This window comes from Scylla paramamosain, chromosome 29 (genome assembly GCF_035594125.1).
Source record: "Scylla paramamosain isolate STU-SP2022 chromosome 29, ASM3559412v1, whole genome shotgun sequence".
Taxonomy (NCBI): Eukaryota; Metazoa; Arthropoda; class Malacostraca; order Decapoda; family Portunidae; genus Scylla; species Scylla paramamosain.
In genome coordinates, this window is record NC_087179.1 from 10231880 (window position 1) to 10259379 (window position 27500).

Sequence of the window (27500 nt, forward strand, 5' to 3'; positions counted from 1 at the left end):
TCTTTCCTCCTCCTCCTACTACTACTATTACTATTACTATTTCTACTACTACTTCTACGAACAGCAATAATACTCACAACACCAATATTTGTCTCTTTTCTAACCCCCAGACCAGGAGCTGCCCATGGGAAAGCCAGTTTCCATCGAGGTCAAGACAGCTGCTGACGGATCACGGGAGCTGAACGCCTGCTTCTTCCTACCGGAGCGGATACAGGCTGACCCCCCAACGCCCACTGATCCCCTGGTGTTCCTGTCACAGCGCCCCACCCTCACGATCTTCACCAGGTACGAGAGAGAGAGAGAGAGAGAGAGAGAGAGAGAGAGAGAGAGAGAGAGAGAGAGAGAGAGAGAGAGAGAGAGAGAGAGAGAGAGAGAGAGAGATTCATCTATTGTCCCTACTACAGGAAATTTGGCGGGTTTGCATCTGACGAGGAAACCTGGATGACGGAGGCACAAGGACTGAAGGGGGTGCTAACGGCGGAGGGAATAGACACACGGGGTGACCTGCAGTATTGGTGAGCTGAAACTACTACTACTACTACTATCTCCACTATTATAACTATTACTGTGGTAGAATACATATAAAACAACGGTACACTTTTTCCCCATTCACATCAAGAAGCATCATCAGGAAACACATATCAGATCAATTCGAAATGCATATATATCGAACAGAGAAAGAAAAGAAAATACTTGAAATAAGAGGAATTCGGATTACTAGAAATAGGTACAGAATTCTTGCCTTCACATCACACACACACATTCACATCAAAAACATAATCAGGAAGCAGTTATCAGATAAACTCAAAGCGCATGTAAATCAAACGAAAAAAACAAATAAATAAAAATAAGCGAGATGCGGGTTGTCATATATATATATATATATATATATATATATATATATATATATATATATATATATATATATATATATATATATATATATATATATATATATATATATATATATATATATATATATATATATATATATATATATATATATATATATATATATATATATTATAGAATTTTCCCTCAACGTCACACACACACACACACACACATTGAAAACATAATAAGAGAACATTTATCTGATTAATTTAAAAAGAATATAAATACAACGAAATAAATAAATAATAAAAATAAGCGGGATACATATTGCCAAATAGTCATTTTCCCTCATCACACATTCCTCATTTAATGGCTCCTTTACCTCCGTACTAACCTTCAACATCAAGGCCACGTATGAACACTTAAGCTTTCTCTGTTCACGCCACCAGCAACGCATGGCAAGGCAAATCTCATGGAAGCATGAAAAATAACACTATATCACACGTACACTACACAACACAATAACCGAAATAAGAAATACTGTACGAGCCTAAACTGTACTGAATTCATGAAATGCAGGTGCCCAAGCCAAGAATAGTGGCTGACGGTCTTAATTGTTTATAATATTCGAATAGATAAACTGATAAGAAAAAATAATTATTTATTTTTATTTATTTTTTTATTTATTTATTTTTTTTTTTTTTTTTAGTATGTTCTGATTATTTTTGCATTTCAGGAACGCATACGACCCTCCTCACAAGTTTTGGTCCAGACGTAATGAAGTGTGGTTGGTGAAGCCAGATGAGGAACAAGCCTAAGCCAATGTTTCACTCTTGACTCTTGGCTTTAACAGACTTTCATTGCTGTTATACGTAATTAGCTTTTAATCTCATGGGTTGAAGGTAATAGTAAAATTAAATTATATAACTTGACATCTTCCATATGTGTTTTCTAGCTGAAGGTTTAATGCTTAATCTTGAAATTTTTTTTTTTTTTTTTTTTTAGCAATATCCTTAACGAAGAATTAATAAAGTATTCCATCATTTCATTTCTCCATATCCTGAATACTCAACAATGCCATCCTGCCCTCCAACATTCATGCTATTTAACAGCCCCCGCCCCCCCCCCCCCAAAAAAAAAGTATTAATCACATTTTCTACAAGTTCTGAGGGGATTGTGACTGCTTGTCCCCCTGTGGTATTACAGAACCATCTTACTAAAGCTGTCAAGGAATGAACGACCTCTCAGCCTCCCCTTTCACTACAAACCGATGAAGGGAAAGGAGGAACATGATCAACCACTCCAATTACACACACACACAGAGAGAGAGAGAGAGAGAGAGAGAGAGAGAGAGAGAGAGAGAGAGAGAGAGAGAGAGAGAGAGAGAGAGAGAGAGAGTTTAGATAACACAGCACACCCTATTCCACCCTAAATATAACTGAGGGCGGCTGGTCTTGTTAAAAAAAAAGTCAATCTTACCACAACAGAACCCGATGCCGGGAAAATAAAACACTCAAGGGACCTTTCCATTTATGTCGACGCTCCAACTACTCCAACAACACATGATACTTGGGCCAGGCGGGGCAGGGTGAGGCGGGGCAGGGCATCCAGAGACCCAGTGACAACCAAGAAACACAGGCAGTTCTATCCTAGTCACGGCAAGAATCCAATTACTTGTATACTTTAAGAGATCCCAAAATCCAATAAAAATTCCAGCCTGCTATTTTACTCAAAAAAAGAGCTAAGCTACTTTTAGTACATTAGTATCAAAGGCTGACATTCCATAGTATTTAAAATTCACCATAAAACTAACATTTACATATGGCTACACACCCAGTAAATGTGAAAATCCCCCCCTTAGATCAGACCTCATCCTTTTCACTGGTAAATCAGAGAATCCAATGCCCCAAAAGTGATTAAATAGTAAAAAATACATAAATAAATAAATAAATAAATAAATAAATAAATAAAATAATAACAATAACAATAATAATAATAATAATAATAATAATAATAATAATAATAATAATAATAATAATAAAAACCTACACAAATTAATACCTAAATAATTATACTAAGCAAAATATAGATGTACTGTATGAATATTGAAATAAATGCCCTGCAACTAATACAACAGCTGAATAATGACAATGAAAATACAGTAGTTTATGGAAGTACTGTACACTAACTTAATCAAACCAGGATAAAGTACAAAATAGCATTGGCACATATAAGGGAAACTAAATAATAAATTATTGACTAAACATTGTCAAAATTTGAAAAAAAAAAAAAAAAACACGATGGCAAAACTGAATTAATAAATAATGACAATAAATAATAATAATAATAATTCCCAAACTCGAGGTCTTTATGCCCTGCCTGGCGCCTGCCAAGCCCCACCCAGCCACAGCGACAGAATACAGGAAAGACATGGCCTGGTCTTGAGGATGAATCACATGGTATATCATCATCACCATCATCATAATATTGTTAGTGAACGTTCTGGCTCCTCCACGGACGATGGCAAACAAAGAGGTGTGATTAGTAGTAGGTAGTAACGTAAGTGGGAGGCATAATTAAACTTAACAAAGGAATTACTCACATAGCTGCAAATAAACGGAATGTTCTAAAAAGTTGACGAGAATCCATATCATCATTAACATACGACTAATTATACTTTTCTCACTATTCTCTTTACCTTTAATTAAAAAATCAAAACCTAACAAATTTTCATTTCCTTTTTTTATTTCTGTAACAACATGCACATCCCAACAAGGTGTTTGTTTTCCCCCTCAGTAATAAATAAGTTGCTTCAAGAGATACAGGTTGTTGCAACACCAAATTCTTTCATGAAACAATACAGGTGAAAAGTTACATGAAGAACATTTTTAATAGTCTTCACAACTTCTACCAGAATTTCCTCAACTAAAGTAAATGCACACAAACACGCACACAAAAAAATATACGTGCACACAATATACACACATACGTACGTACAAACAAGCCAGGCACAAAACAAATCAATGAAATGCTTTAATACAGTGGTAGTGGTACATAGAAAAGAAAGGATGCCTGGCTAATAGTGACAACCCAAGAACCTGACATAATAATAATAATAATAATAATAATAATAATAATAATAATAATAATAATAATAATAATAATAATAATAATAATAATAAATAATAATAATGGGATCAACACAATTTCGTGGAATAAACCTCTTCATCCACCTCTATGGCACACGCAAGAGCACATGAACACACGCACACACCTACACACATACACATAAGCACCATAACCTACACCCTTAAAAAAAAAGTGTAGAAATGCATACAAGCAAAAATATTATGCATTTCTAATCCCCTCATAGAATTACTCAACATTAACTTAATTTAACGATTTACATCACCATCATCACCACCACCACCACCACCGAGGTAAAGAAAAGAGATGCACTACTTTAATAGATCCTTTTCAACAAGTGACATGGAACAAGAGGGGGGGGATGGAGGACTGGGAAAGACATCACAGTTACCTAGCTAAGCCTTAATATCACTTGAAACGCACCTGAATTGCTCCAGTGAGAGACACAGAGAAAGATTCAGTAGCAGCTGTTATAATAATAATAATAATAATAATAATAATAATAATAATAATAATAATAATAATAATAATAATAATAATAATAATAATAAACAATAATATACTACAGTTTATGTAATACAACTGCAAAAATTACAATAATAATAACCATAATAATAATGAGAATAATAAATAACTTAACGCGCCGGACTAGACTAGACCACCAGTAGTAATCATTATTCACTCGCAACCACGCGCACGAATGAACGAATGGCATAATTACACACTATTATTATTAAACCCACGGATGAACAATGAAAACGATAAGCGAGTGAAACAAAAATGAGAAAAAAGGAAAATGGAGTGGTCAATGCAATTGTTTGAGGGTGGGGGAAAAAAAAAAGTTAATAGAATTAAAAATCACTAAAATTAAACACGACGACCACCTCGCTCGCTGCAATCCGAGCAACACTAGACGCAATAAGTATGAGACACGTGACACAGGCAGCACTCCAAGTTAAGCTGCACCTCATTTACAACGCAATGCACTGCTAATTCTTTGTCATAAACGCCCTAACTTTGTAAAAAATATACATATATAGGTACTCTTATTTACAAAAATGTGAGAAATCCTCCACGCTCGGATAAATCGCAACACACGTATGCGACTCAATAAGTGACAAGAACCACGAGGTTCTTTTTAAGTCAGAGACGGTAAACGCTTACCGCCAAAATATCTAAGTTTGGGATAAAATTACGAAAATTTGCTGCTTAATGAATAAATAACGACATAATTCAATATGAATAAAATAACTGCTGAACGAATCAGAACAGAACGCATTAACAAAAATGCAATGCAAGGCTAAAAAATAAATAAAAATAAAAAGCTGACTACTGAATGGAGAGAGAGAGAGAGAGAGAGAGAGAGAGAGAGAGAGAGAGAGAGAGAGAGAGAGAGAGAGAGAGAGAGAGAGAGAGAGAGAGAGAGAGAGAGAGAGAGAGAGAAATATACCTACAATCCTATACATATCACATAATAAGAGAAAGGAGGAGAGGGCAGGAGGGAGGGAGGACTGGTTCACTATACATATAACTTCTCTTCTCAATAGTACACACTTATCACAGCTGGAAGGAAAAAAGAACAACAATTACATAGTAATCATAACAATTTGTACATATTTGGAGAGTTGGAAACAAGCAACAGAGGCAGTGGTGGTGGTGGTGGCGGTGGTGACTGAGCAATGATTCAACCTGACCAAATTCCTGACCAAGTAGCTGACTTTTGCGCTGGCTTGGGGCCGCCTGCTGGACATAACTGACCGTTTCCACTTTGTTATCATCATCATCATCATCATCGCCGTAATCATATTCCTTCTCCTTGCTTCTCCAGCCAAGAATAACATTACAACAAAAATAATATATTACTCAGGAAAAAAACTGATTATCATTATCAACAATAATTATTTGTACTAGAACATCAGCAATTATGAGCAAAAAATATAACATATGATTAAAAATTAGAACCTATCGCCTACTAACAACTGTGTGAAGGGAAAAATATATAAACAGTAGCATTCACATTGAGGAAAATATGCAATGTCTCAAACCTAACCTAACAGTCCCTAACTTATTAATGACTAGTCAATAAAACCATAAACTCGGCCTTCGCCACTGAGCATGATGGGGAAAGAAAACAGATAAACCAAGAAAGGCAAAAAAAATATACTAAGACCCGCATTAAAATAAGTCAGTTCGCCATGACACGAATTCGACCCAAGATACACGCAATGCACACACACATTCATCCACCTGTCACGCTGGTAATAAATAATAAAAGTACACAATGAGGAGTGGTCCAGCTAGCACCTCCCCTGGAGATGCCTCCACCAGGATCTGATTGATGACGACAATCTATAATTCAATGCACATAAAATCTTTCAATTTAGGTTCAGCAGTATCCATGGTTCCCTGTAATCTCCAGAGAAGAGACTGACCAGCCACTGTGAGCACCCTCCCAACTCCTAACTTTTGGCCTAACCTGATACGAGCGACTTGACAGACTCAATAACTGACTGACTGACTGACTGACTGACTGAGCTCTCCCTCCGACCCACCCTGTCCCTACTCCTACCTCTTACCTAGGCGACGTACGCTGGTTGGCCTGGCCCCGGACCCTAACAATTTGCCTAGCAGCTATGGAAAGGGGCACTGAGGCAAAAACCTACTGTCCTTGTGAACTCGGCGAGAGGATTGGACACCCTAAGGAGAATTTAACACCTGTTTGCTCACATGCTTGCTCGCTTGCTTGCTTCTGTGTTTTGTCCCCTGCCTAACCTGCCTTCGTTCCAGCTGGACTTTGGGAACGGCGTCGTCGCAAAACCTCGCAGACCTGAGCACGAAAGAGGAACCCTCGCACTCACAAGTAACCACACACACGCTTGCTGTTTCATGTCTCCAAGCATTTAGCCCCAAGCCAGAATGTACGGATGTAGCCAATGTGTAGGGCAGTGTGTTCATGTGCCTGTATGCTTTCAGAGGTGGCATTCAACGGCGGTGGACAGCGATGACACTTTTACTCTTTTTCTTTACAGGGGAAGGGAGTGGGGCTGTGTGAGGACTAAATAGCTTCTCACCCAACACCCTACCCTCCTTGAGCAAAGAAAGGTTGGTCGTTTAGTTGGTAAAGGCAGGCCATGTCAGATCCAAGTTAGTGATGGCTGCGCGAACTATTACTTCTTTTTTTTTTTTATCAACACTAGCATGCACAAAGTGTGTTCACAAAAGAGCGAACAAATAAACCAGTTGACTGTTCTGTAAAAGGGGATGGAAGAATAAGGGATGGGAAGGGGATTTGGTATGCTTGTGTGAATGAAAAGGATGTTAAGAGGGAATTGATGAAGGATGAGAAAGACGAGAGAAAGACAGATGTGGGGAAGTGAAATATAATGCAATAATGGGTATCCAACGGTATCTTTTAAGGCACAGTCTAGGAAAACAACAACTGAATAGAGCAGCGGCCCACTCCAGGCTGGCGAGGTCTCCCCCACAAGAGCAACCTTTCCAGATAATAATGGCAATGCTTTGGGGGAAGAGGAAGAGGAGGACATGAGTCAATGAGAGATGAGTAGCTGATGAAGGGTCACAAAATAGACAGGAGGAATGCAACATGGATATACACCTTCTGATCCTAATAATATAATGGAAAATAATATGGTTAAAAAATAAAATAGGGAAGAATGACCAGCATTTACAAAACACAATGACCATTTTTGTAATTTTCTTCCTCGACGTGTTTTCCCCGGGCAGCCTAAACACTGGCCAGGCTCACAAAGGAGAGACTCAAGTGATATTGTATAGCTGTCCCACCTTGGTAGTGGTGGCAGGCAGTTCATCCTCTTCTCCTTTCCCAATGCATGCCAGTTCACACCGCCCCAGTGCAGAGGTTGAGAAAGGCAGCAGCACACTTGACACACTGTTGCATATCTTGACATATACACAAAGTTTGGGCTGGGGACTGGCTGGCTGGCTGGCTGGTTGGTTGGCATCTTGGCTTGTATTCACTCCCACAGGCAAGATGGTCTTCTCAGGTGGTTGTCTTTCCACAGATGAGATGGTCTGTGCAGTCAACTAGTACTAAAAGACTGGCTGCTTGGTCAGGGACTCTTGACAAGAACCTCTGCCATAGGGCACACATGCAGGTGGCACCCATCAGCAAAACAGCTAAACAAACATTCCTATGTTAGTCGTCTCCATCCCAGTATATACTTCTCATGTCACAGACCCTAACTGCTGGCTAGGTCACACAACCACACTGCCTTGACCATGCCACAGATCAGGAGCACACTAGTGATGGTGACCTGTCTGCCCGCTGCCCGGCAAACAACTAATACACAAACAGATGGTAACGAGAGATGCGAGAAGTGGTGACGTACTGGCTGAGGGCATGCAAGAGACACCGCAAATAACAACACTACTGACAGTATTTTGTCTACAAATACACCAAACAAACTGCTACAGGGCTGGGCAGGGCTTGCACAAAGCTCAGGCCTTCTTTGCTCTGGCAGCCCCAACACCATCCCACAAAATTTGCCGTTCCAAAATATGTTTGAACCCAGAGATATTTTCGTGCCCCAGAAGGGCCCTAGCTTGCCCCCGATGGCCCTAACCTGAACCTAGCTGAGAGAAACCAATATTGACAACTGAACTGCCCCATAACAGCCCCGTCCTACCGCCCTAGACCAAATTTCAAAATGTAAAAACACGCTGCTGAGCCCCTCAACAAAAACCAAAGAGTCCTGCATGTATAAAGTTGATATGTGTGGCTACGGCCTGGCCACTCCTCGGCCCTTAACCTAATAATTTTGTGTGTGGGGCAAGACCCCGGCTCCCCGGACCCCAGCCCCGGACCCCGCTGAGGCTTCCCCACGATGGCTGCCCAATGCAGCTACAGCCTCCAGCACATCCCAGCAGTGATGACATGTATTGCACAGTATTTTACCCACTTGTCATCAAGGAGTTGAGTGTAGAAATAGTAGTAGCAATAACAGTAGTAGTAGTAGTAGTAGTAGTAGTAGTAGTAGTAGTAGTAGTAGTAGTAGTAGTAGTAGTAGTAGTAGTAGTAGTAGTAGTAGTAGTAGTAGTAGTAGTAGTAGTAGACTTTGAGAAGTGATATTTAACTTACTTTGCATAACAGTACAAAAATCAAAGAAATCACTATGATCACAGTCGTTTCCATTAAGTCCTATGTGTGCACGGGAAAACAAAGTACGGGACAGCCCCAACCCACACCCAGCCCAGAGTGCCCAGGCTGGGTGTGGAGCAGGGCTGCCCCGGCAAGGCACAGTACAACCATCAGCCTGAACACTACTCTTCATCATCACCCTCAACATGATCATCAAACTAAGACAAGTTGGCATGGGCAGCAGGGCAGCTTGACCCGTGAGCCCCTGCCCTGCCTTGCCCTATCCAGAAAAAGTAGCACCATATTGGGGTAGTGTTAAGGGTGAGTGAGGCTGGCAGCCCCGGGCTGGTGGATACTGTTGTGAGGCACACGCTGCCCGTGCCCCGCACACCCCGCACGCCCCGCCGGGGGAAAGCTACATGACCCGTGACTGGTGAGAGGAGGAGGTCATGGTTGGCACAGGAGACTTACAGTAGTGATGATCATGTAGAAAATAAAAGCTTCCAAGTATTTACATATCTTACACAATACAAACTAACCACTAGGGGAGGATGAGGGCAGGGACGGCGGCGGTGGCAGCAAGAGTGGACGGGGCAACGGGCAGCCTCTAAGTGGTGCACCCACACAACTGCACATGCCCACAATAGTGGGCGGTGCACAGGAGGTGGGTGGGTGTGGTGGTGGTGTTGTGGTGTGCTGGGGACCGACGAACTCCCTCCCGGCCTCCCCCCACCCACCAGGGGCGAACCACCCCCCTCCCTCCGCCTCCCCCCACCCACCCTAGACCGCAAAGTCCCTCCCACGACGGCACGCGCGCGGCAGCCACTCCCAGCCCAGCCCCCACCTGCAGCAGACAGCTGTCAGGTGGGCGGACCAGGATATGGCTGTGAGAAGAAGATGCATCCCTCCCCCCACCCAGGCTCACTCTGGCTGTGGCCTCCTAACACCGTGCGCCACAGAGCTCGGCCAGGACGCTAAGATTCCCTTGTCCTGGGCTCTGGTCTTCACACAAGAGCAGCATCACCTGTTGGGAAAAACACACAACATCCTTACCTTCCATCTTCCTTATCATGGTCATATAACAATATAGCATGATGGACATTGAGAACTGGAGGAACAGCAACACAAGGCTTAAGAAAGAAATTCTCACCTGCTCACACTCCATAGTGCTGGGACAGCCGGTCCTTGAGGGGAGGAGGAAACTGCTCTGTGAAGCGCTTCCAGTTGTCCTCACCCACCTGCTCCTTGAAGCAGTGCAAGATCTGTAAAATAGAACACAAGTGTTAGGAAAGCTTGGATGTAAACACAGATGTTATCACGTTCAACAAGTACAAACAATGAAATACATTCACAACTCACTACTCACACATTCATAATCTACCAAACCCTTACACCTGATGTCTAAATACAAACATACTCACCATCTGAACTCAAGGTCAGATGTTGAGTGACCTACACAACATTTTCACCGTTTTGCATTTTTCCTCAATCTCACTTCTCACTCACTGCCAAACCCAACATGTGATAGGACTTTTTAGTACATTGAAAACTTCTGACTGAGAAAAATACTTAGCACAGTGGAAATGTGTACATTATGTTATCCTCACCACTGATCTAAACTGCACCACACACTTGAACACTCAGACAGCCTCAGACACACACCTTATGGAACATCTCCTTCAGGTCTTGCTTGGGGTTGATCCAAGAGGCAATGGCATCACAAAAGAAGATGAAGTCCTCCACAACACCACCAGGATTCACACTTATCATGTTGCAAACCCCACGGAACGCCGAGTCCTTCTCCTCGTTGTCTCGAATATTTCGAAGTGAGATACACCTGTTGTGTTTGCATGTGAATGTGTTGAAATGGAAGATGTAGGTGGATTGAGATGAATGCATGAGTGGTTTGTGTTTATTCATTGTATGTTGGTAATGGTATGGGAGATGCAGTAAAGATGACAAAGACATTGGGAATCAAGTCAGAGAAAAAGTGAGAGAAAAGTGAGAATGTTGAGTGATGGAAGTGGTGATGGAGATGGAGGGGTGGGGAAGAGAGAGAGGAACACGAATTAACCAAATGGTCTATGGTAGCCTTGATGAAGGACTCAAAGAAAAGGATGAAAAATAAAATAATAAGAATAATAAGACACACACAGTGACAGAACACGTCTCCACGCAAACCTCCATTGGACAGCGTTATGTACAAGTATTTCTTATTAAACTTTTTTGACTCGTTAAGAATTATACTGAACATGGTTGGGGGGGAAGGGGAGGGACTGCTTATCTACATTTTCTTTCCTTCTATCTCCTTTCGTTTATTGTATTTATATCTTTAAGTGACTAATGGTATGTTTGATGTTCTCTCTGGACACAAGGACTACGGTCTACCCAAAAAAACGGAAAAACGAGTCAGCCGTTGGAATAATAATAAGAACAATAATAATAAGAATAAGAATAATAATAACAGCAATAATAATAATAATAATAATAATAATGTACAAATCTACTATGCTGCTGCTGCTGCTGCTGCTGCTTCTACTAAAAGTCCAAAGAGGTTTGTATGGAAGGTGAACAGAACAAAAGGAGAACTCAGGGGAGGGTTAAGTTGAAGAGTTTCACACTTGACTGACAGACAGACACAGACAGACACAGCTCCATTCAACTCAGCAGAACAAGGAGAAAACTGAGGAGTACTCTCATACCATGCTCGATTAAGAGAAGCCAAGGGGCAAGGCAGGGGAGGAAACAGAAACAGATAGATGGAGATCAAGAGAAATGAGAACTAAATGGTCAAGAAGTGGATACAAGTGATAAGAGGTGGGCAAGGTTCAAATAAAATGGAATACAGAAATAAGGGTTATTAGGTGAGGAAATGAATATATAAGTTAGAAGAAAAAATGAGAAGAGATGGAGGAGTGGGATGGGGAAACACTTCCAAGCATATTTACACACACAATACTTCTTTTTAAAACAGTGACATTAAGTGAAGCCAGAGTGGTATAAAAATACATATAATTAAAAAAATTTTATGCTGGGTGGTTATTGTCTTTACAGGGAGGTGCCACTCAACACTGCAGCAAACATCCAAGGCAGGGAAGGGAGGGAGCAAGGGAGTGAAGGAAGTGTGTGGCATTGTTAACATGAGATAAACATGGCATCAAGTGCACCTCACATTCACACTTCTACATCTTCATTCACACACACACACACACACACACTGGCATAGCTTTTTTCCCTCTACATCAAGTCATTTCTGATGTTCTCGCTCTCCTTCTCTCCCACAGACAATCATGTATATCCCAACACACACACACACACAAGGGAAAGGGCAGATGGGAAGGAAGCAGAGGTAAATCAACAAAACACATACACACATACAAAATAAAACATTACTACTAAATCTAAGGGCTATAAACTTAAGCTGATAAAATTTTGTTCTTCCAAATAATGTAAATTCAAATTAATTAATTAAAAATTTAAAAATTTTCCAATGGAAATACCACAAAATCTGAATATAAAATCATAAAAGAAATTAAAAAAGGGGACAATACCACTGTGAGTTCTCTATCAGGAAGAATTACAGCTAAAATATTACTAGAGGGAGAGAACCACACACACACACAACCACTACTGGACTAGGCAGAGCCAGGCGTGCCAACACCTGGCCTGGCCGCACCCTGGGAATGTGTCAGTGGCCAGACTTTGGGGCTGGCCAGGAGTGACGGGAGACAGGGGAGGGAGCAAGGAGGCTGAGGGGCTAGAGGAGGGATGTGCGGCAAGACCAGGTGCTAACACTCCACCCACACCTTGAGCTGACTACCAGTGTGGGGCGCTCAGGCCGGGGCAGTAGGCATGGGGGCGGGGCAGGGCGGGGCAAGGCTAGGGTTGTCTCTTCCCCATTCTCTCTCTCTCTCTCTCTCTCTCTCTCTCTCTCTCTCTCTCTCTCTCTCTCTCTCTCTCTCTCTCTCTCCTGTCAGTGTGAGTATCCATGTGGCCACAAGAGCCACACAGGTAAACACATCTGCCAGGGACAGAGACAGACCCCGATGTGCCCCGCCATCAGCCCTGCAGCCCCCACGTTCTGCCCCTCAGCCCAGCCTGGTGCTACAAGAGTTAAATATGCCAAAAAAATTAAAAAAAGTGTTTGAAAGAACTATTACAAATTACTGACTTGAAAAAATTAGCTTTTAACTTTAACTTTTCTTCAATGTGAGGCATTACGTAAAAATCAAATTAATGGTTTAGTAAGTGTTGTAATAATAATAATAATAATAATAATATAATAATAATAATAATAATAATAATAATAATAATAATAATAAAAATATGATTGTAATAGTAGTAGTAGTTGTAGTAGTATATTGTAAACACTGAACTGTGGAGATCAATGCTAAAATGGAAGATACAACTGAAAACTGAGGGTTTACACACCACTGCCTGATAAACTGTTGCAAGAGGGGAGCCACTTCATTGGGACACACATAGCCTAGGCGTCCAATTGTTATGGCTAAAGAGCACAGCAACACCCAGGAAAAAAAGAAAAGAAGAAAGAAAACCATGACATAATGATAATAACAAACCATGGGGGAGATTGGTAACAATAATAACAATAACAATAATAATAATAATAATAATAATAATAATAATAATAATAATAATAATGATAAGAGTACTAATAATACTAATAATAATAATAATAATAATAATAATAATAATAATAATAAAAAATGAGAAACTGAGTGACACAAGGCAATAATAATGATACAAAATTATTAATTACTCATTAAAACATCAACAGTATAAATTGTATATACGTAATATATATATAGAAGTATCTATCTATATGATAAACTGGACTGCTCAGATATACCTCGTGAAGTATGCAAAGTGAATAATTGAAAAGGAGACTGCAAACTAGTGAGACACAACCTTTAAATAATCAGTATAGCAATAATAATGGCAACAACAATAATAATGATAATAGTAATCATAATAATGTCAAACAAGTGAAAAAAAAATAATAAAAAAAAACTGTCTGAGGCTACAGGGCAGGCTGCCTACACTGGGGAGGGCCCCGGGCCAGCCTTGGGGAAGACCCGGGAGCCCAGCCAGGCACTGTACTGTACTGTACACGAAATGACTAAGAGGATTACGTACTTCTCTAAAAGAACAAGCATCAAACTGGCCACTCTGTAAGGCATACTGATGAGGTTTAGTAAATAAATGACCTTACATAGGACATACTGTGTGTAGGGGGCTGGAAGCAGGCATGGCAGCAGGCCAGGCTCAATGGCACCATTACTATTTTGTTACTAGAAGTACCACTTCTTTTCTTCATTTTATTTTATTTTTATTTATGGTTTTATTTTAAAGAACCTGATTAAGTGATCCACATAATCCATATTTCAAAGTTCAGTAAAAATTTTGCATGTCCTAAGACTTCACATCAATGGAATAATTATATATCCCATTCACCTATTGAAAAAACTGTGCTACTCATATTTTCCATCAATCCAGAACTCCATCCCCTAATTCTGAGCCTGGCCTATGATGCCCCACCTCCTTCCTGCCCAGAGAACCAGGATAAGGTAGTGCAGTACTGAGCAGCAACACAAGGTACTATGCTGGAACTGAGGAGCTACTGGGGAAAACCACACTGACATTAGAGGAGGGGTTGTGTTGTGGAATAATGAGTTGGTGTGGTATGTAATGTAAGATGCTTGTGTTATGAAGGATGAAAAGGGACTGTAAAAAAAGTAGAGAAGATGATTTTGGCAGGTATAGTAGTAAGAAAAAAAGATGCTTTTATCAGCTGGAGAGAGTACGAAAGTGGGACAATGCATACACTACAGTTGGGCAGAAGCAGTGGGATGTAAAAAGAATGAAAACCTTACTCAATATGGAAGAGTAAGAGGACTGTTATGAATGAGGTATACAATACTTGTAAGAGACAGGGGTGGATAAGAGTATGTAGGAATGAGATAGATGGAGGAACAAAGGAAAGCTCTTCTGTCATGACAATCTCCTTGGTGGAGTTCAAGGAGAAAAGTCATGACTATGTAACACAACACTGCTGTGTATGTCAACAACAGTAATCATGTGATGATGCAGCATGATCATAATGCAGGAGATTATCAATGTTGCAATGACCAATGAGGCAGGTATATAAAAAATGTGACAATGTTTAGTAGTAACTAGAATACTACTTCACACAATGTACTGTAGTGTATTATATAAAAGACAGCAGGTAAGAGGGATTGACAAAGGGCAAAGCAAAGACTGTGAGAAGTGTGGCTCATCCCCCTTGACTCAGCATGGACCAATCATAACAGGAATATAAATTCAGCTGTCCTGCCAACTCAAGGCTTGGACACGGATAGTCTTGACACATTGCAAGCACAAATTACAGTTTAGGCTGACTGATCTACCTTGTCCTTCCTTGGCTGTAGATTTAATTAAGTCCTCAAGAGGCACAGGTTCACACAATGGAACAGGTGGCACAATGACCCATATCATTTGACTGATCAAAGTTACTTCTAATAAAACAGCAAAAATTAATCAAGAGCTCACAATGCATGCAAGGTTTCCCTTACACTGCTTACAAACACATCAGAGGAAAATATTAATTGTTTAAAAATACTCCCTTATAGGAAATTCTCATAATTTCTAATTGGAAAATGGCAAGTGCTTTTCATGTTTCCACTCAAATTTTGTCAAGTCACTCTTGCCATGGAATCTGTGCCTCATAAAGACTACAATACAACAAATAACATAAATGTGGATTGGGAAGCAATTTTTATGGGGGAAAAGATAAATTACATACGTATAAATATGCTCTTTACTGTGATAATTTTGATTCAGATTTAATAAAAATTTAAGAATGCCAACAGTAAATCAGCTTTTTTCTTAAATGAACTGACTAAGACCCCTCCCAGGCAAAAATAACTCAATGTATGTATATACAGACACAAAAAGCCTTTATAATCTACTGTTAATTCAAAAACAAGATGACTGGGATGGGGGTGTGGTGGGTCACTGATATCATAACAAGAAAAAAGGGAGGGTGAGGCAGGGTTGGGTGGATAGGCTGTGGGAGGGACATGAGAGGTAGTTGTGGAGGGAAGGGGTGTGAGGGAGAGCCAGGTGAGGACAGGGAGAGCTTACCTGTGTTCTCGAGCAGCGTCTTGGGGGTATTGGGTTTGTTGATGATGAAGATAAGGTCCGTCAGCACCAGGTTGATGTACACCCTCATCTCGGGACCTACATGGGTGACAGTGCAAAACAGCCAAGTATAGCAAACAGGACTACGCATCTGACTGACACACAAACACAAGTACAAAACTTACTCATAACCTAAGTACACAGTATAATCATTAAATTTCAGTACAAACACACACATACACACACAAGGACTCACCAAGCTTGACAGAGATCTCTCCGATGGCCCACGTGGCATTATTGCAGACTGATATCAGCTCAGGGTTAAGGTTCTGGCCCAGTATCGGCATAAACTCAGCTGTGTAGAAGAAATGGAATACAGAGAAAAGAGGCAGGAAGAAAAGAATGAGGGAGGATGATGAGATTGATAATGTGACATAGGCAAGAGAAGGCAAGAGAGTAAGAAGAGTATAACAATATGAGTGTTGAAGAGGACAAGAAATGTAATAAATATGAGCATAGAAAATGGAGAAAAGAAATGTGATAGACCAAAGGAATGAGAGAGACAGGAAGAAAGAAGAGAAGAGAAGATTTTATTACAAATCTCTATCAAGCAAAGCAAACAGTTTTATGCTTACAGAACTAGATACTTGTGCGTGCTGCCCAAAAAAATATTTCAAGAAGTAAAACATCAGTGTTTTGCCGTAAATACCATAAAGATCCCTTCAGTCATAAAATTTGATCACGTGTCTTATAAACTTCAAATAATCTACTCCACTCCAATCCACTTACACCCTCTCTCTCTTTCTCTCCAAATGTTCTGTAGTTGGTTAGGTTAGCAGCAATCACTACCCACACTCTGGTTATCTATCCCCCAACACACACACACACACACACACACACACACACACACACACACAGCTGCACTCAGGTTGGGTGGATTAGCCAAGTCAAATGAACTAAGGGAACACTGCAACCATCTACTTACATATACATGGAGCGACATACTGGAAGCATGCTTTGGTCAGGTCACCCAGCAGAGCAAATGAGCTTTGTCTAACCTCTGGCATGGGGTCCTGTTAGAAATTGTCATGGGGTTAGAACTTCTTGGCTCCCAGGGTGTGGATAAGGAATTAATGTTTATCTAGAAAAAGTGTTGAATTTCCTAATAAAATGCACATAAAAATGCATACAAATAAAAAATTGATTAGAAATGGGGTTGCTCATCTTTGCTTTTACACTTGCCTACAACTTGGATTAGTTCATCATCAACTATGAAAAGACGAGTGCAGAGAGTCTGTCCCTATTCCCTGTGATGTATTTCCAAGTTCCTCGTGTCCACCTCTGACCCTTCCCTTCCAACAAACCCAACAATCCTTAACATTTCCTCTGTGTTTCAAAACATCTCAGCCACATGGTGAGGAATTAGAAAAAGTAACTAACCCAAACATGTAGCCAAGAGCATGAGACTCCCTGCACCCACTGAATGACAACAAAATAAATGAAAACCAGAAATAGATAAAAAAAACTAAAACTGTCAAATTCAACCACTACTTGCAAACTAAGAACTACTACAGGACAGGAGCTGGGCAAGGCATGCGAGCTCTCCACACACCTGCATGGCCTGATAGAGAAGTTGCATGATGTTTGACTGTTGCACAAGTTGTCCCACGTGTCCGTTGAGACCCTCGGCCAGTCCAGAGAGAAGGTCAAGGGAGACAATCATGAAGTCCTTGTCTGCTGCTTCAAACTGACCAGGGTTCTGTGCATGTGCCTGGAGGGAGGGAGGTAAAAGTGGATTTTTGTTGAAAGAAAAAGGTGACGACTCTATTCTGGAATGCAGTTGTGAGAGCCTAGTGTGAATGTAATAGCCATGTATGGTTTTAGTTTAGATGAAAAGTAATATGTGGCTCTGGTGTGGAGGTGAAACTGAAAAAGAGGCTATGAAATTCAATCTGAATATTTCAATAAGAACAAAACTGGAATTTAAGATACAATTAAAAGATGTATGTATGTGTAAATGCAACCAAATAAGACAGCATTATCCCCAAGATAGTGTATGGTATGCAGTGTGGTGGCAGGGACTCACCATGGTCTGGTTCAAGGTCTGTTCCACCAGAGACACACACCGCTGGTACACAGGGCTGCAGTAAGGCAGGAAGCCGGACTGCAGAGCTGTTGCAACACTTGACAAACACTGCAAGGACACACACAGATTGATAATCTCATCACAGAGGTTTCTCAGTATGTGAATGGGTAATAGGAAAACAAGAAGAGTAGTATTACAAAATGATTAAACATGAATCAAGTATCATAGCATTTCTCCCCAAATGAACTACGACTAAGAACTTTCTACAAACCAAAGAAGAAAGGTTACAGGAACGCTAGCAAAGGTGATAAGCAAGTGACACTGTCTCACCTCAAGCAGAGGGAAAAGATCCTTGTCTTCATCCTTGAGAATGTTCCACTTCTCAATGAGTGGTGGCATCAACATCTGTATGTATTCCTCCTTGTTCAGGTAATTGCCCACCGAGTCCGCCAGGGTGCCAATTGCGTCATATAGTATCAGTAGGTTTTTGGCCTGGAAGGGAGAAGAGGATATTGGCATAAATTTTGACACATTCGCTTACCCAATGAATAAAAAGGAACAATTCTGATAAGAAAAGGAGAAAATTTTTATACTGTTTAATGTAGACTTGGTTCTTGAAGGATGAACATGAAGAGCACAAAAAATTACTTAAATATCAATGTTTATAGCACAGGGTAATAGCTTCAGGATAAAATCAGGTTAAATATTTCCTGATGATACCAAGACACTACAAACAACACCAAGACACCACCAAGCAAATATAAGCAACCAACCTGATACTTCTTGAATGCAAACACCAGAGTCTTGAGGATGTCTGCCAGGTAAGGGACAAGCTCAGTGCATGCCTCTTCCTCCAGGGTGGCAAAGGCTGAGCACGCTGCCTCCTGCACTCGCTTGTTGCTGTCCAACACACACTTCAGCAGCTGTAATGAATGATGTGTTAAATGCTACATCTTCACCAACATGGGTCCGATTCTCATCTATTCTAGTTTTCCAAAATTTGTCCCCAGCACCAGCCGGTCACCCCCCACTAAAGGTGACAGGACCACAGCATGGGGTGGTCACAAAGTGTCAGGGGGATGGGATGGCTGGCAGAAGGAGGTGCATTGTCTGGCATGCTTATGACTCATTCACCAACGATGTCCAACCAGTAAAGTTGGTGGGCCCGAAAGCCCCATTTGGTGGATCTAAGGAGCATGCTACCTCACAATACCGTCTCTCATTCATTTAAACCACATTTCTCAAATTTGTACAGCTATTCATGTTAATCTAAACTTGATTTCAGGTCACATCTTTCACAATACAATAAACTTACAAATAGTTACCCTTCCAATGTAAAATCCAACTTTTACCAAATTACAAGGCTACTAAAGCAGTCATGTCAATAAAAATCCTCCACTTCACACACACACACACACACACACACACACAAGACATGGGCTCACCTCATACATGAGCGGCTTGAGGAAGGTGTGGTCAGGCAGCACCACTGCCCAGTGGCAGTAGCGGGAGAGCGTCCAGCATGTGATGGAGCGCACCAGAGCCTTCTTGTGTTGCAGGCAGCTGATCAGGTAAGGGATTAGCTCTGGCAGGTGTTGTGTCATGCCATTCATGCACCCCTCAGCAATGGCCCCCAGAGCCAGGATGCCTGAATCAAGCAGGAAAGAGCGTCTAATTACTCACCACGTAACTTCACCCTGAGTAACCTAACTGTCCAACAGTTGAGCTACATATCTTGAGTCTCCTTATTCAGTACTATCCAAATTCCCCAAAGTGACTCATAACAATCCTTTTAATTAACCTGCATCATACCATTAAGCACTGAGAAAAGATCATGTTATCCTTCACTCATTCACCAACAGTTGCCAACCACCCATTCCTCCCTGCCACTCACCAGACTCCCTGATCTCCCACTCCTGATGGAATAGTGTCTCCTTCAGGATGGGCAGGATCACTGGCAGCATCTCCTCTCGGAACACATTGGCCAGCACATCCAGGGCTGCTGCAGAGCACTGAGGGAGTATAAGGGTTTGCACTGTTAAACCATAATACCAAAACACAGTAGGAAAGAATATAGACAGCACCAAGAACAATCATATCCATGGTAAAAAAGCAGATACACCTATATCTAGCCTTCTAAATAAGGGAAATAGCACTCAAGAGGCAGAAAACATGAACATACTAAAATAAATCTTGCATAAATCCCTTGCCTTATATTTTACTACAGATCCCAAGCAAGAAGACTCAAAACTTGCCGCACCTTTCGCAGATTCCAATCAGAGAGGGAGGAGTCATCATCCAGTCCGTCATCAGACTCGTCGTCAGCAAACTCCTCTCCTCCACTGCCGCCATTCTCCATGGGCTCGTGGCGGATGGTGTGACGTGACTTGTGGAACCGCGGCTTGATGTCCTCACTGCGATCTGGCACACTCTCGTCCTCCTCTACGTCACCCTGGGGGATTTAGCGAACACATGCTTAGATGAGGTGCTTGGTGTAGTGTAGGGATGTTGGCTAGGGTAATAATTCTGCTGTTAAATTTATGCTAGGATGATGGAGAATGTATTTATGCTAGGATGCTGTTTTGATGTATTTTGACAATGAGTATTGTGCTATAGTTGTAAATGATCTTGGGTGCTGAATAAAGTGACGGTATGTGGTAGAATTCATTTACTTTCACTTGTAAATCATTACAAGTGTTTGACATTACCCACTTTCATTTGTACATCAAAATCTCACACTGACACAACCTTATAGAAGAAATAAATAATGCCAGCTACAATGAACGACAGATTTCTAAGTAAATAAGTGAAAAAAAACTATGTAAGTCATCTAAGAATACTTTAGTGTTGACAGTTTGTCCCCAGCACCAGCCGGTCATCCCCCACTAAAGGTGACAGGACCACAGCATGGGGTGGTCACAAAGTGTCAGGGGGGTGGGATGGCTGGCAGAAGGAGGTGCATTGTCTGGCATGCTTATGACTCATTCACCAACGATGTCCAACCGGTAAAGTTGGTGGGCCCGAAAGCCCCATTTGGTGGATCTAAGGAGCATGCTAATTGATAGTAATACCTCTTTTGGTTCTACACTTCAATATTGTTTAATGGAGTTCATAAACAGACCTACATTTATCCTAAGATACTCTTACACAAATCACAGCATCTCATCTCACCTTCAGGAGGATAATGTCAATCTCAGAATACTTCATGCCTCGCACCAGGATGGGGATCAGCTTGGGAAGGTGTGGCTTTAGTGCCTCCTTGCAGATGGGGTGCTCAGCCAGGGAAAGCCAGAACTCACATGCCTCCAGGGCCACATTTTCATCAGGGTCCTGGGAGGGAGAGCAGACAGGGTGGTAAGTGACGGAGATTATAGTGAGGATTGGTGTTGGTCTTTGCTACTGTGCTGGTTTCCAAAAATGACTGAATAAGAATGGTGGTGATGGGATGACGACAATGTTTAAGTAAGTCAAGGTAAGGGGTGCACCCGAACAGTATGTCATATAAAAAAATCCTACTTCTTTCAACATTTACAGACATACAAGCTTCCAAATTTACACCATACACAATACCTTCCAAACACATACTCCTCTTATACATATTGACAAAAAATGGCAAACCTACCTGAGTGCGGATCATCATGTACTCAATGATGTTGTGCATGTGTGGGATGAGGGAGGAGATGTGTGCATCAAGCAACATCACCAATGCCCTACACACATTCTTGCGTACATCAGGGTCATCATCCATGGCCAGGTGGAAGAGGTTCTGTGGAGGAGGAGAGGAGGCAATGAGTGACAGGAGAATACACAGGGATACATGGTGGAGAAAACAGATACCCACAGACCTGCTAGAGGGAGATTAGGTACATTGATTTACACTTAGAGAACCATATGGTATTTAGCATGAGTCACAGAATATGTAATAAATAACAAGGAAAGAGTGGAATATGTGAAAGATAATAAGAGAAGGAAAAAATAACTTTCCTTCATTGGACAAGGAATGGAAAATTTAAAAGTTCAAAATATTGCATGTATGGGTCATCCTAGCATGGCAAAATGACCAAATCTATGCTTACTTCCACCTTCCTCATGACCTCCACCATCTCACAAGTGGAATTAACATTGTCGGCTTCCACATGTGCCTCTACCTGCACTTCCCTTTCAACCACAACTGAACTCATGGTGGTGAATACTCAAGCAAAGACGAGGATCAGATTAAGAAAGTCTAGTCCTGACGAGACAACTGCTGGACGCCTCGAATGAAGAGATAGTTGGTCACTTCCAAACAGAAGCTAGTGATGAACAGCTGCTTTCCTCAATACTGGGAAAGATAGTCAGCTCAAACTCTCCAAGCAAATGAGACACAGCTGAGCACCTTAACAGAGCACAAGTACTCCAGATTTCATAAACAAACACCTGATCACTTCCAGACAAAGGAAAAACTGAGCCACCAATGTCAGGTATATTATTGACCTAATTCTTCCAGGATATATTAGTGTACTCAGCAAAATAAGGCAGCAGTAAATCAGCTGCCTAGCTATTCACTGCACCTCAAACCCTGCCAACAGCTGGGGCACCATAGACCCACCATATGCTGCTCTGACCAACACCTTTTTCCCTACAATCAGATGTGTGTGTGTGTTTTAAGCAGAACAGGAGAGTAAATTACTTCTTGTGTTTGCATTCAGAACACCACGGTAGCAACAGCTGGTGCACCATACAACCACCATGTGCTGCACTGACCAACACACCTTCCTTCAAACCCAGCAGAGCAAGGCTACAAGGAAGGCCTAGGAGTTACTATCACCGAGGTAATGATGAACACTGGCACTTGTGGTCACTACAGACACAGCTGGACAAGGCGTAGGTCCCCAGAGCACAGGCTTGAACATGCGTTTCTTCACCACTGCACCACCGAACACCAGACATGACAAACGTAAAGAATAACTGCTGAGGTGTGTCGTGCCGATAAACAAGAGGTATTACTGAGTGATATCCAACGTAAACTTCCTCCAGGCAGCAACCACCACCTATCCTCTACACACAAACCAACACACTAGCATATACAGCCAGCAGAGTCACTGAGGTGTTGACTCCCTTTCAGACAGCTGGGGGTAGATGTGAGGCTAAAAACAGGAGGTAGAGGAGACACTAGGGAATGTGCAGGCCTCCAGGAGTGTGTAATGATGTGAGTGTGGGTTTCTATCTCTTATCTCAGAGCTCTGATTCTTGTCCTGCACTGCTGGCTGCCTGTGTGGGTGTGGTGATGGTGATGGAGGTGGCTCTCTACCATTGGCTCTCACCACCAGACAAGTTCAAACAGGGAGCCATGGAGCCATGTCACAATCACCACACACACACACACTAATGTTAATCTCTCTCTCTCTCTCTCTCTCTCTCTCTCTCTCTCTCTCTCTCTCTCTCTCTCTCTCTCTCTCTCTCTCTCATTCATGTTAATTTCTCATTGTGACTTTTAAGAGTTTGTAATTACTACTAGGATGACTATTACATGCAGTCTCTCTCTCTCTCTCTCTCTCTCTCTCTCTCTCTCTCTCTCTCTCTCTCTCTGTGTGTGTGTGAGCACATCCACGCAACAGGCAGTTTCATGTCTTTTTTGATTTATTGACCTATTTGTCATCTTTTCCTGCTATTGTTTTATATATTCATTGTTCATTCTCTCTCTCTCTCTCTCTCTCTCTCTCTCTCTCTCTCTCTCTCTCTCTCTCTCCACTGAGCCATGGAGAGTCTGTTGCCATATTCACATATGTACATAAAATAAAGAAATTTACAAGAATATATTGGGATCATTATGGGAAGAAATTTACAATAACATATTTGGTAGTTACAAAATATAAGCTCCTTTTGTGTGCCTCATCCCACCCCCATCTCTCCCTCTCACCACCTAAAAAGGCCACCATGATTCATGATTCACCTGTACACATCTGAACATGTTTCCCTGCACCAGCACTAACCACCTGAGTTGGAACACACACACACACACAGTAAGGCACTGTTACCTGGGTGCACTGTCGGCCTGTCATTACCATGTCACCACCTCAAGAGTTCTCACACTGGGCTACCATTAGTTCTGCGTTACCACCAACCTACAACAGTGCAGGGTTCCCACACTACTGTTATTCCATCCCCAACACAGAGGTATTTATTGTAATGCTCCTGTGCTGTATGACCTCACTGCTCCCTGAGATTGACTTTTCTTGTCTTTTTTTTTTTTTACTGTTGCTCACTTTCTTGTTGAAGTATATATGGGTGGCACTGGAGAATTGCTACTAATACTGTTTCTATTGTTATTATATGACTCCTAAGATATGAGTTGTAAATTCCCTTGAGTTATTTCTGTTTCCCTTTTCTTTGAGGGTAATGGTGGTGGTAGTGGTGGTTATAAAACTGCTCTTAGTTCATGTTCTAGTTTTCGTTTAAACTGTCAGCAAGAGGATAAGTTTTCTAATATGATGTTTATGCCTGTAAGTGTAATAAAGTTAAAATCTACATTACTGTGAAGATGAGTTCATGCTAGCACAAAGCACATCAGTATTCATAACCTTCATGTACCTACAAACCTATTCATTACCCCAGTACACAACTATACTTTCTACCACAGCACTAATCTCTTAATATTCATCAACTAAATCTATACTTTTTTTCAACTAAACACAAAATTAACACCAGTATATCCAGATTACACCATTACCTCACACGCAGCACTAGTTTGCCACCATATTTTATTCACTCCCATGTAATAAAAGCCTCACCAAGAGCTTATTTTTGGTAATGCACACACCTGTTATTACTCCATCACCTTTATGTGTACCACCAACTGCCTGTGCTTCATTGATATTCATTACCTGCCGCCACCAACACCACCCAAACTGCCACCACAAAAACACATTCCATAAAAAACACCACGACATTTTATTTTACCACTATCTCTCTTGCTCTCGGCTATTACATGCTATTACTTGCTACGCATAACTATCATACCACCATTACAGCCTTTCATGTTCTAAACTACATTTTATCACTATAATTTGCACACAACCACCATTTATTGGACCAGATATAAAAATTAATCCTTACTGAACTTTTTATGAAGCATTAACTAACCAGACTTTTTTCCCCTCACTTTTTTTAAGCTTTGCCTTTAGCCACCACCTTTTTAAAATCCCTTGCGTGAAAGAGAACATAAAAACCAAGCTTAGCCATTTTTCCAGCATTAGTGTATCCCAAGAAATGTAGCTCTGATTTTGCCAGCTTTCAGTAAACCTTCCTAGCACGCATCCACAATACCCATGCAGGCAGTGGTGGTGGTGATGGTGGTGGTGGTCATATCTATGCATGAGAGTGTGTGGTTATCATTAACAGATTGCTGAGTGGAGTTCAACAGTAGTAGACACCACTTAAGACCACTATTATCACCTGAAGAAGAGTGTTTTATCTATACTACTATTACTACAACTCTCTCTCTCTCTCTCTCTCTCTCTCTCTCTCTCTCTCTCTCTCTCTCTCTCTCTCTCTCTCTCTCTCTTCCAAAATCTAGGTCAAGTGAAGGAGAATATTTTAATCAAGCTGCATCAAAATGTGATAAACACGAGCACATCTCTCCCTCCCCCTGCCTTTCCCCCTCTCTATGACGCAACACCCTCAGCCGGACACACATTGTCCTTGCCCTAATCACTTCCTTGGTAGGGGGAGTGATGAAAACAGTGACTAAGAGGAATGTCAAGTGGGCGGGGAGGAAACAGGTAAAGCAAGCACCGAGATGGCAAAGAAATAGGTAAGGAAAGAATGAAGGGAGAGGGAGAGGTGTGGAAATAAAGGAATGATGGAAAGGTAAATAAGTTAAAAGAAGGAAATGAAAGAGTAGAGGATGAAAGGGGTGTGTCCAGATAACAGGACTTTAAAGTGGGTGGATGGAGGAGGAGGAGAGAGAGGGAAGGGGGGAGAGGGGGGAGAAGCGACATGTCTGAGCAGGAGGAACCGTGGAGGAGGAGTTTAAAGGGCTACTGTGGGAGGAAAGAGGGAGAGGAGGGAGGGGATGATTGGGGTACAGTTTAAAGGGCTAGGAGTATGACTATTGAGAGAGAGAGAGAGAGAGAGAGAGAGAGAGAGAGAGAGAGAGAGAGAGAGAGAGAGAGAGAGAGAGAGAGAGAGAGAGAGAGAGAGTTTCCCTTGACTACTGGACGTGCCGAAAACAATTATTAGCAATGTAACCTACGTAACACCGCTACCACGTCAATATCGCACGCTACACACTGCACCAACCCCTTTTAACACACACACACACACACACACACACACACACACACACACACACACCAAAACTATCCTGGTCATCAAAGGGTGTTGTATTAATGAAGCACAGTAATATAAAAGACACAGGTAGATACATTTTAAACAATAAGTCTTGCACATGTATAGCATTACTGGTTAAAACAAATACATACAAAGAAAAGTAACAATAATCCCATAGGATGTGTAAAAAGTGACCAGTAATCCTGAAAAAAATTTAAGATCAAAGGGACTTCACATAAAAATAGCAATAAGGAAAACTTCCCACACTGAAGAACATAAATAATGCTAATAACTCTCTCTCTCTCTCTCTCTCTCTCTCTCTCTCTCTCTCTCTCTCTCTCTCTCTCTCTTTCTCTCCCCTCTCTGTGTGAATTAATCAGAGCTCCATTATTCCCTTCCTCATTCCCTCCCATTTCCGCGTTGGGTAATCGTTTTGCTGACCCGTTGAATAGCACTATGTCCTGCCTCAACTGTGATCGTACAGCACGCGAGAAATAATAATGATGATGATGATATGCTGTGATGAACTCGTATTCTTTAACCTTTTTGCAGATTTGTATGTGTGTGTGTGTATGTGTGTGTGTGTGTGTGTGTGTGTATATATATATATATATATATATATATATATATATATATATATATATATATATATATATATATATATATATATATATATATATATATATATATATATATATATATATATTACCGTGATATGCACTTTATTTTACAATCTCTATTTCTCTCTGTCAGGGGGGTCAGCAAACTTTTAAACGCACTGATGGAGAGGGGAGAGGGAGGGGCAGGGAGGAGGAAGGGAGGGAGGGAAGGAGGGGAGGGAAT

General features: G+C 41.3%; 2 protein-coding genes and 2 non-coding genes across 6 annotated transcripts in view; 1 reads left to right on the top strand and 3 right to left on the bottom strand.

Annotated features, from left to right (window-relative positions):
- Positions 1–1877, top strand: part of LOC135115721 (heme-binding protein 1-like) — a 5527-nt gene extending 3650 nt beyond the window's left edge. For all 3 annotated transcript variants that reach the window (XM_064032651.1, XM_064032653.1, XM_064032652.1), the window contains 3 exons: positions 111–285; positions 405–515; positions 1571–1877. In XM_064032651.1, coding sequence (XP_063888721.1) covers positions 111–285; positions 405–515; positions 1571–1652 — 368 coding nt within the window. In that variant the 3' untranslated portion in view covers positions 1653–1877. The remainder of the gene's footprint in view (positions 1–110; positions 286–404; positions 516–1570) is intronic.
- Positions 1878–2351: 474 nt separating this feature from the next.
- The window catches only part of LOC135115725 (transportin-1-like), a 37006-nt gene continuing 11857 nt past the window's right edge, over positions 2352–27500 (bottom strand). The window contains 16 exon segments of the mRNA XM_064032659.1: positions 2352–10124; positions 10251–10362; positions 10763–10937; positions 13532–13607; positions 16265–16360; positions 16518–16616; positions 17247–17334; positions 17874–18032; positions 18348–18455; positions 18678–18839; positions 19121–19270; positions 19793–19995; positions 20242–20359; positions 20608–20799; positions 21519–21677; positions 21970–22113. Of these exon segments, the coding sequence (XP_063888729.1) occupies positions 10255–10362; positions 10763–10937; positions 13532–13607; positions 16265–16360; positions 16518–16616; positions 17247–17334; positions 17874–18032; positions 18348–18455; positions 18678–18839; positions 19121–19270; positions 19793–19995; positions 20242–20359; positions 20608–20799; positions 21519–21677; positions 21970–22113 (2037 nt within the window). The 3' untranslated portion in view covers positions 2352–10124; positions 10251–10254.
- LOC135115805 (small nucleolar RNA SNORA53) lies at positions 19347–19548 on the bottom strand. The gene has a single exon (XR_010276062.1). It is a non-coding gene; the product is annotated as a small nucleolar RNA SNORA53 (small nucleolar RNA).
- LOC135115806 (small nucleolar RNA SNORA53) lies at positions 21202–21403 on the bottom strand. The gene has a single exon (XR_010276063.1). It is a non-coding gene; the product is annotated as a small nucleolar RNA SNORA53 (small nucleolar RNA).